Source organism: Apostichopus japonicus, chromosome 23 (genome assembly GCF_037975245.1).
Source record: "Apostichopus japonicus isolate 1M-3 chromosome 23, ASM3797524v1, whole genome shotgun sequence".
Classification (NCBI taxonomy): domain Eukaryota; kingdom Metazoa; phylum Echinodermata; class Holothuroidea; order Aspidochirotida; family Stichopodidae; genus Apostichopus; species Apostichopus japonicus.
Genome location: NC_092583.1, coordinates 13,213,146 through 13,224,045, shown reverse-complemented (window position 1 = coordinate 13,224,045; position 10,900 = coordinate 13,213,146). Strand labels below are relative to the sequence as shown.

General features: G+C 38.0%; 1 protein-coding gene across 1 annotated transcript; it reads right to left on the bottom strand.

Annotated features, from left to right (window-relative positions):
* Positions 1-620: 620 nt before the first annotated feature.
* LOC139965088 (uncharacterized) lies at positions 621-10,900 on the bottom strand. The gene is made up of 9 exons (XM_071967310.1): positions 10,392-10,900; positions 9,341-9,398; positions 8,908-9,026; positions 8,113-8,356; positions 7,612-7,758; positions 6,151-6,263; positions 5,125-5,533; positions 3,748-3,860; positions 621-3,148 (listed from the first exon to the last, which is right to left on the bottom strand). Exons 1-9 carry the CDS (start codon positions 10,395-10,397, stop codon positions 1,874-1,876), a joined length of 2,484 nt encoding a protein of 827 aa, XP_071823411.1. The 5' UTR covers positions 10,398-10,900; the 3' UTR covers positions 621-1,873.

Genomic DNA, 10,900 nt, shown 5'->3' with positions numbered 1-10,900 from the left:
CAGCCAAACAATTCGTGTACGATGATTGTAATAGGGAGCGTCACGGTAATGCTATTGGAGAGTAGGATGGAGGAAGCCTTTTTCGATAGAACAAGTTTAGCAATCTGGAAATAAATATCTTACATTTGAAAACTAGCGAAGAACTGACATTGGCCTATAATAGGAAACTTCCTTTCTAGGGGTCATCACTTTTCACCAAAAACAAAAGGATAACAGGGCGAGCAATTTTCACATGTGAAGGTACAATGCCTTAATTGAGTTAATATTGGAAATATTGAAGGTGACATCCAATGTTTTACTAATTAAGGTAGCAGTTCTAATTTTAATTGCTTCAACGCCAAGTGCAAAAGATTGATTTTATCGTCTGTAGGGAATAAAAGAAATGGAAAAAATGGTTGGGTGGAGGAAGGTACTGATTAAAGGAACTGGTAATGGCATAACATTTGCACCTGGTGTGATGTAGATGGTGGTGGTTGTGGGGTGGAGGGGGGGGGTTGTCGCCTCTTTTAATTATATTAATGTACTTTCATGCATCTTCAAGAGGTCTACTTTACGTTTATAATTCAAGATCCCAAAGTAAGATCCACTGACGTCACGCAATTTCGTATTCCAAAATTCACCATTTATAACAGAAATATGTATTACGAACTTATCAGTGCCAGATATACATAAATAAAGGGGTAGTGTGTTTTATTGTACCCTTGACGACCATCAGGCGATAAGTTTGACTGCAAATACTGAAAAGATTTTGAACCAGTTTAAATGTCATTAGAAAATATTTCATAAACAAATACCCCATGCACACCGCACATTGCATTTGCCTTCAACTTAGGTTAAAGGTTCTTTATCATCAGAGAAGACTTGTTGAAATAGAATCTCATTGTCCTGATGCGTTCTAGCAGTAATACGATCTGGTCCCTTTAAGTGCCTTCATCTTATTATAAGACCACGGTGCCCCCGCTCCGCCACCCTCTCAAGCTAATTATAACGCCGTTACAGAAAGCCATGGTTTGAATTTAATATTCTTACTTATAGACATCTATAGAAATTATCGGTCATAAAAATGGATGTCACGTGACGTGACAGAATATTGATCTAAACCCCTATATGACATTATTCAATCCACACCCAAAATGTAAAGTATATTGTTATGTCCCTGTCTATCCTGGAGCTATATAGGCTATATTACTGTACAGACGCTCTTAATGAATTAATCTTAAAAACTATATGAATTCGTTACAACGAATACATGGATACAAACGCAATTTGTTGTATGTTACTATAGTGTTTAATGAATTACAATGTAAAATAAGTTTTTTTTAAAGAGATTGTAACTACATTGTGACAAAATGTCCACCAACAATAATACACAATAAAACATTTAGCGCTTTTTTCTTATATAGTTTTTCTATTTGTGTCTGTATGTATGGGTGCGTATGTGCATGTGTGCGTGTGTTTGGCCTTTGTTCTTTTGTCAGTTGTCAAAAAAGGCGTCGTGGACCTAATCATAGTCACAAGCACAAGTGCAACGAAAATCATTTTTTATTTGGTGTAAAAATAACCTGAATGAACGTTTGTATTATCCTCGGTTAATTATGCTATTAATTTTTTTCTTCATACGCTACTGTTTTTTTCATTTCATGCTTCAATACACTCGCACTGACAGTATGAACACTATACATAGTCCGGTTTCTATATGATAAAAGGATAGGAACTGCTTGTACTGTTATTACGGGTACTTCGAAGCGTAGTATGGGAGTACAGTATACAGAGATACTATAGCATTACACAATTGTCTCAACTGGCTAACGCACACCGCTACAGATCAGCATAATTAATAAAAATGCAAAATGATAGACTACATCTTTTGAAATCAATGTTTATCAGTACACTGGAATACCGTATTACTTGTGTGCTTCGTGCTCCTCTGTCTTAATAACACGCCGCACCCCACAATACATCCTCCAACCAACCCGTTCTCATCCCGTGTATCATCCTTCCACGCTGATGCTTGAAGCGACGGTACAACAGCCAAGAGAGGTGTGGTTGCGGATTTCATGAGATCACGGTTTGACTGGCCATCATCTGTGGACGGTTCTGTGCTGTTACTGTCTTTCTTAATAGTAAGTATTATTGTTTCTGTCGATCCAACCTGGTCCTCTCTTTCTGCTACTGTTGTAGAAACAGTCCATTGTTCTGTCGTCTTGGTTTCTGCCATTGTTTTTGGTTTTGTAGTTCCTGTCAGAGGTGGTTCTACAGGAGATTGTGATGTAAATCCATACCATTGTTCTGTAGCTTTGGTGTTCAATCCACCTTCATAACTTAACGTTTCTGTTCTTTCGTTGGACCTTACTTCGAGGGTTCTGTTCATCCCATCGGTATGCGAGTTGACTGTGTCATTTGGTGATAAACTGAAGGTTTCATAATCTGTGTTATCAGGATAAGTCTCTGTTGAAGGACTTCCTTCCGAGATGGACCGTTGACTAGGTAATACTCCGAGATGCACGTCTACTGAACTTGTCATTGAATATTCATTTGGTGTTGAATTTATTGTTGAATATTCAATGATATGGGAAGAGCTCTCGGCATTACTGCCAGAAGTGGTGGTGAAAGTACCGTCGACTCTACGTGTATTGCTTACCGCGTCTGGACTCGATTCGGTTGTATCTAAAGAATGTGACGTCATCGTAAAACCACCCTGAGATGATTCTCCTTGATATGTTGATGAATATGCAGTACCTTCAGAAAATTGTTCGCTTATATTCACTGCAGTTGATGGTGAAGAGGAGTGAACTTCGGATGAATTGTCCAATCTTGTCGGCTCCGTATTTACAATAGAGGTCACCTGGTCCCTGTACCACGTGTTAGTTAACGTTGTCGCCATGATGTCATCGTCAGTGGAAATTTCCGGTGAAGCAGTCGACAGGGCAAAATTGATCATGCCAGGCAATAGGTTATTGCAATAATTTGACCCATCGCAGCAGTACACACAGTCAATGATATATTCATATAAAGTCAAAAACTCTATTGCATATAAAGAACAGTCTAGTCTTTCTCCTTTCCAGAACTGACACTCGTCGTAGTTAATACAACCGGATGTTAAGTTCACATTGCCTTCGGTGTCATGTTCGGCAGATACGTAACATCCCTTGATAGAGAGAAAGAATTGAACGAGTGGAATGTTTTATTAATATCGCAGGTGATTTATATACGCATTATTCTATGTCAAGTGTGCGTCTTCTGAATATGTATTGACCTTTCATTGAACATATTGTACACAAGAAAAATAAATATTTGCAACTTTTGAAACTGTTGGAAGAAATGTTAAGACTGCTTAGGTTATACCGACACATACATGTTATATATTTATGTATACCAGGATTTTTTGTTCTATTATGTCCGCTAGTTGAGTGTTTAACCCTCCCCTCCCCCTCCCAAATCCCACCCTCAGAACAATAAGTGGTTGCGCCTCCCATTGTGGGTGCGTAAAGCAAAATGGTGCTCTATTTTGCAACCGGATCAATCTGTGTTGTAAGTCCATCGCAGCACAAAAGACCATTCTCTTCCCATGAAACATTGGACCTCCCCAACTGTCTGCATCTATCTTAATGTTTGATATATACATTAAAGACAATTCTCTGAAGAACTGCCAAATTCCTTATGTCTATTCGAATACTTCAACCAGTACAATAAAATGTCTTCTTTCTGTTAAATATTATAACGTGTAAGTAAACAATGTGTTTTTACCATATATGGATCGTTGCATTTTATTGCTGAATAACAGTATTGTGGTACTGGAGTTGTCAAGCATGCTGAAATGATAGAACTGTTGGACAAGTCTGAGAAAATGCATCTGCGAGCTGAGAAAGGGACAGAAAGAAAATAAATAACAAATATATTGGTAAGATTTAACTGCCAAAATATAGCTGTTAGCAGTAGTAACCGAATGTCTGTTTTCTTAAATTAATGTGGAATGATGAAGACCAGTGGTTCCATTCCTTTTTCTTTTAAAATAGATCAGAAAATAGTTGATATACTTTGGTATAGACATATGATTTAGATATGATTTAGATTTAGATAGACAACGGTTAACGCCGGCGTCTCCCAGTCATGAGATCCCCGGTTCGATTCCCCGCCGACAGCAATGTGTGTCGTCTGGCAAGGGTGTTGTTCAATAACAACTTCCCGACATGGACGTTAAATGGATGTGTGCCGAGAGATTGGCTTCGGCCAGCTTGCGAGTCTACAAGCCTCCATGGCTTCTTTCGCGAGTTACTGCTTGCGGGAAGATCACATATACATACATATACATACATACATACATACATACATACATATGATCTGAGTTCTGTTTGAATTCAAAGATAAATAAATCCAATCAAACTTGTTATTTTTTGCGGGTAAATCTCTTCGAATCAGTGGTCGTGGCCAGATGGGCAGAGGGAGGGCATGGGGGATAAAGTTCCTCTCACCGAAATGCTCGGGGACGGCGACAAAAAAATGGTAAAACAAATATATCTGGCTATACTATGCATGATACCCGATAGGTTATTTGTCTTTACAGCACGATGTGATCTGCTACTCAGAAGGTTGTTCTAACTATAGCCATATCAAGCACAGAACGGGATTTTTTTGTTGTTTTTTGTTGTTGAGAAAGTTAGCTTTGATTCAGTGTTTGACTCTTTAGTCTTAGTTCCGTGCGTCCGTGTTTTTCTTAAATGAAAACGTAACATCTCCATTTAATCCATATAATATAGCGACATGCATGAGATGCCTGCGTGCACCTGCACACACCTACTATTATGTATTAAAATGTTTGATATGTTTAATGTGTAAATAGGGCCGCAGCTACTGGGAAGTCTTCACAAGATTCTTCACCGAATTAAATTTTAGTTTTGAAAATGCTACTTTGGCCCACATGGGACAAATTTAACTATTTTTTGTCAAAATTTCTACTTTTTCTAAATTTCGACCATGAGGGACATGAAAGGAAAATCGATAATTTGATTGTCTGTTTCTCCGTTTGCTGTTAAAAAGAATCTTGTTGAATAAATCGACACTGTCTAAGAATGCGTCTCCAGATTACAAAAAGTGAGGGACACAAACACATATCATAGGCAGTACCTTCAGAAACTTGTTCGCTAATATTCACTGCAGTTGATCGTGAAGAGGCTTGAACTTCGGATGAAGTGTCCAATGTTGCCGGCTCCGTATTTACAATAGAGGTCGCATGGTCCCTGTACCACGTGTTAGTTAACATTGTCGCCATGACGTCATCGTCAGTGGAAATTTCCGGTAAAGCAGTCGACAGGGCAAAATTGATCATGCCAGGCAATAGGTTATTGCAATAATTTGAGCCATCGCAGCAGGACACACAGTCTAAGTTACTTCCAACTATATTTGCAATCTCTATTGTAAATAACGAACATTCTTGTTTTTCTCCTTTCCAGAACTGACACTCGTCGTAGTTAATACAACCGGATGTAAAGCATACATTGTCTTCGGTGTCAAGTTCGGCAGATACGTAACATCCCTTGATAGAGAGAAAGAATTGAACGAGTGGAACGTTTTATTAATATCGCAGGTCATTTATATACGCAGGATCTTGTAAAGGTGGTGTGTCTACTGAATATGTATTGACCTTTCATTGAACATATTATAAACCAAAAAAATATTTGCAACTTTTGAAACTGTTGAAAGAATTTTGAAGACTGGTTATAGGTTATACCGACACATACATGTTATATATTTATGTATACCAGGATTTTTTGTTCTATTCTGTCCGCTAGTTGAGTGGTTAACCCTCCCCCCTCCCCAACCGTACCCCTCAGAACAATAAGTGGTTGCGCCTCCCATTATGGGTGCCTAAAAGCAAAATGGTGCTATATTTTGCAACCGGATCAATCTGTGTTGTAACATTTGACGCAGTAACTGTTACAGTCCACCGCAGCACAAAAGACCATTCTCTACCCATGAAACATTGGACCTCCCCAACTGTCTGTCTCTATCTTAATGATTGATATATACATTAAAGAATATTCTCTGAAGAACTGCCAAATTCCTTATGTCTATCCGAAAACTTCAACCATTACAATAAAATGTTTTCTTTCTGTTAAGTATGTAACGTGCAAGTATACAATGTGTTTTTACCATATATGGATCGTTGCATTTTATTGCTGAATAGCAGTATTGTGGTACTGGAGTTGTCAAGCATGCTGCAAATATAGAACTGTTGGACAGGTCTGAGGAAACGCATCTGCGAGCTGAGAAAGGGATAGAAGAAAAATATAACATATTTATTTGTAAGATTTGATTGACAAAAATGTAGCTGTTACCAGTATAGTAACCGAGTGTCTGTGTGTGTTTTCTTAAATTACTGTGGAATGATGAAGAAAAGTGGTTCCATTTTTCTTTTCTTTTTTGAAATAGATGTCATACTTTGGTATAGACAAATGATTCAGATATGATCTGAGATCTGTTTGAATTCAAAGATAAATAAATCAAATCAAACTTGTTATTTTGGTTTTGCGGGTAATGCTCACAATTTCTTTGCATCAGTGACGTAGCCAGAGGGGAAGGAGGGGGCATGGGGTACAAAGTTCCTCTCACATAAATGTTCGGGGACAGCCCCCCCCCACACCCCCAAATGGCAAAAGATAAAATAGCTGGCGATAGTATAGATGATACTCGATAGGTTATTTGTCTTTATAGTACAATGTGATCTGCTTCTCAGAAGGTTTTTTGACATTAGCTATAAAGTTAGCTTTGTTTCAGTGATTGAAATTTTAGTCTAAGTTCCGTGCGTTCGTGTTTGTCTTTAATTACACTTAAGTCCATATAATAAAGCGACATGCATGAGATGCATCCATGTACCTACACACACCTACTTTTATGTATTAAAATTGTTGATATCTTATTTAATGTGTAAATAGGGACGGAGCTACTATGGGAAAGTCTTCACAAGATTCTCCACCGAATTGAATTTCAGTTTTGAAAATGCGGCTGTGGCCCACATAGGGACAAAGTTTAACTATTTTAATGTCAAAATTTCTTCTTTTTCTATATGTCGAAGTTTTAAATTTTCTTGTCAATATTTCGACTATAATATGAAGGATATGAAAGGAAAATCGATCATTTGATTGTCTGTTTCTCCTTTTGCTGTTAAACAGGATCCTGTTGAATAAGTCAACACTGTCTTAGAGTGCGTCTCCAGATTAAAATAGTGAGGAACTCAAACACATACCCTCTACCCCCACCCACCCCCACCCACCCCATCCCAAACCCTTTAGATTACGATACATCTTGCATCGCACGCATCTCATTCTCACTTATTGAACAAATCAAATTCTTTCTTCGCGAAAACTGAAACATTGGGTTTATACCCCCGATGTTACAATTGAGTAAATATTACGATAAATGATGAAAAAACATTATAATAATAATAATCGATATCCATCGACAAGCTCTCGAAAACTGGGGCTAAATTTTCCGACGTCTAGAAAATCCCACCACCCATTGAAAAAAAAAACACTTTTACCATCACTCTTTTGAGTCGCGCCCTTTAGTTTGCGGACTGCCACCATACAACAACAACAAAAAAAACTTTTTAACCTGTGGTAAGAACGACCCCTTCGTCTGTTACGTCCGTTGAAGTTGTTGCGTCAATTGTAGATGGTACCTCCGGCAAAGCACTGGTTAGGTTCATTGTTGACTGATGGGTTGCATTAGCAAGTTGTTGTGACGGTAAGGTTAAGCTTGCTGTTGGTCAGAGATGAATTCTTGTTGCGTTATATTTCTTCTAGTATATTCAAAATTATTTATATTAATATTTTATATTATAAAGACGTGTATGCCTTTATTTAACCCTTTCCTGATCCTCCCTAAAATGATGATGTGGAAATTAAACACTGGCAAAGTGATTTTTGTACAAGACGGTCAAATTATATCCCCTCTTGATTTTTTTTTTTTTTTAAGAGCATTTTTTTATAATTTTTAAGAAATAATTCTCGCTGTTCTGATGTCCTTGTATCTCAGAAAGCCTTTCGACAGTCCTAGTCTTTTTATATATATTTTTTTATGATTTTGTAACATTTTATTTCATTTTACACTTACTTGTAACGTCAGCTGGTTCCGTCGGTTGTTGAATACCTAATCCTAGGCCATTACAATTGTTGACTCCTGCACAGCAGGTCAGACATTCGTAGGATGAAGATGTCAGCAAATGATCCAAGGAGAATGAAGGAGAGCAATCCGGTAACTGACCTTTGACCGTCAGACATTCACCAATATTCATACAACCCAATGTCGAATTCAGATAGTCAGTTACACCGTCATAATACCCATATGAATAACAATCCTGTCGAGAAAACAAAAAAACAAAAGAAACAATGCAGGGAGTTTATTGATTAGAACCAGGCCCGGATTGAGACTATGCATTTTTGGGTGAAAGTGGAGGGGGGGGGGCTATTCCCCTACGACTGATGACATATCCATCAATTTACCTTTTTCTGGATTTTATTGTTGCAAATTCAGCAATCATTTCCTGGGATTCAATGTGCTTTGAGGAATTAACAATCCATCGATAAATGCACTTGAAAACGAGAGTGAATCTATGTGCCCAATACATGTAGCCTCGTGCTAATTTGCAGGAAGCTAACCTATGCGCGGGCCTCAAACTTTTGGGGAGGCAACGCTTGGGAAGGAGAGTGGACGATTCATTGAATTTACTGATGAAAAGACATTTTGCGACCGGTAACGTCACTCGTCTAGAATCACTCCCCCATCTCCCCCCACTCCCCCATCTCACCCCATCTCACCCCACCCCCACCTCCATCTCACCCCATCTCACCCCATCTCACCTCATCTCACCCCCCCCCCCCCACCAATTTCTCTATATGGTATACGTACCGATGGTTGTGTAACACACCTCTCGGACAACCAACATAATGGGGTAAGAAGTGGATTTGTCAAACAGTCAACAAACTCAGACTTAACGTTGTAATGACCATGGAAACAGCAGTCGCCAACTGGAAAAGGAAAATATACGCAGCATTTTAATACGGCATAGATACTATACGAATTAAATTAATCTCACTATGTTGTTATATATGAAATATTAAATTCAATTAGCAATTTTGCTGTATTGGGATGAAAATTTAAAAAAAAGAAAACGTAAATATATTTCATGTTCATGTTGTATAATATTGATTGAGGAAACTACAGGACAAATTAAAGAGTTTGAAAGTGGAGAACTGCACGAGAGGAAATATGTGAATGCGGTGTTCTTCTGTTATTGTCTCTTAATATTTATAATGCACTTCATGTCGGGGGATCCACTTACAAAAAACCGAGGCTGACGTCCTCAAAGCACATAGTAAACCGAGACATTGCAAAAGCGGCTAAAATTAAAATCAAATAAAGGAAAAAGATCGTGTTACAAATGGAAAATGTTTTAATTGATCTTACACATTTTTGTATGAAATAATTAAAATTCATAAATTTTTGATTGGAAAATAAAAGGAAAGTAATTCCAAAGGCAGCGTAAAAAGGTTTGATCGGGGATGGAGTCGGTGGAGACGGATGGGGGGAGGGGGTAGTGCGGGGGGGGGCACACACTTTGAGGAGCAGTGGAGCATGTTACTTTGATTTGAGAGGGCAGACCCAAATTTACCCCGAAAAGTTCCGACAATATGGATCCTTTATGCATTCCGTATACCTCCAATTCCAGTCTCAGGATAATCTTACAACAAAGGGTAATTTTTAGATATACTCTTTTCTTAATTGTAGTACAACAGGGCAATTTTTATAATTACAATTGAACTGAATTGGTCAACAGAGGGGGTACTCTTTAGATAACAAAAGGGCAGTTTTTTTTTATTACAATTAATTAAAGCATGTGGAAGATTTTCTTCAAGTGCCATCATTTTAGTTCAAATATATTGTGAAAATTGTGCTGTTGTAAGGTTAACTCAAATAGTTTTCCCATCTGAAATCGTCTTCGAACTTGGTTTAATTTTTTTAAAGGAACAGAAAGCTAAAATTGTATAATATATTATATTGTATAATATATATTGTATAATATAATAATAACTGGATAGCCACCCGACGTGAGGTGTAAGTTGCAAGCTAATCCGATTATCCCGGTACACCTGCACGTGTGGCTGTTGAGCACCGCAAAATAGCTTCCCTCCGGGTTGATTAGTTATAATTAATTTGATATTATTGAACATCGTGCCAGTGACGCGGGTGAAAGGGCATGAGTCAGGGGGGGGGGGGGGAAGCGGGCACAATTGACAATGAATCGAAATAAGCAATTGTGAATAAAAAGAGCACTTTAAAGATATATACGCATCTCCCCAAAACATTATATAGAATGATAAATATACACCTACCTTCATAATGTTCGCTCTACATATGCCGATAATTTCATATATCAACTGCCTTCGCTCTTCCTCGTTTTCCCTCTAAATCTGGAATGATATTCTAAGTTTTTTACACCTCTAATGCTCCTCTTGTTGGTTATATCAGATTATGAACGGATGGATATACTTAACAGCGGCACGTGCGATGTATATGAACTTTCATATGCCTCCTTTAACGGTGCGGAAGCTCACCGTGTCTCCGCGAAGTCACCTCCGAACACATCTCCAGTTACTATTGTAAATACGTAAATAACGCCCTCTATTTTTTCCAGCACTTTCGTACGTTGTCTTGTAGAAGAGCCAGTGTTTTTTGAAGCAATAATATGTAACAGAGCGGGTTCCCACACAATAGGTAATGCAACGGCAAACTTCGAGAGCTTGTTGAAAGGAAGTCAAACTCGATCAAATGTACCTATATTTGGCAAATGCAAACTCAACCCATATTTAATAAATATTCTTTATTTTTCCTGTATGTGTCA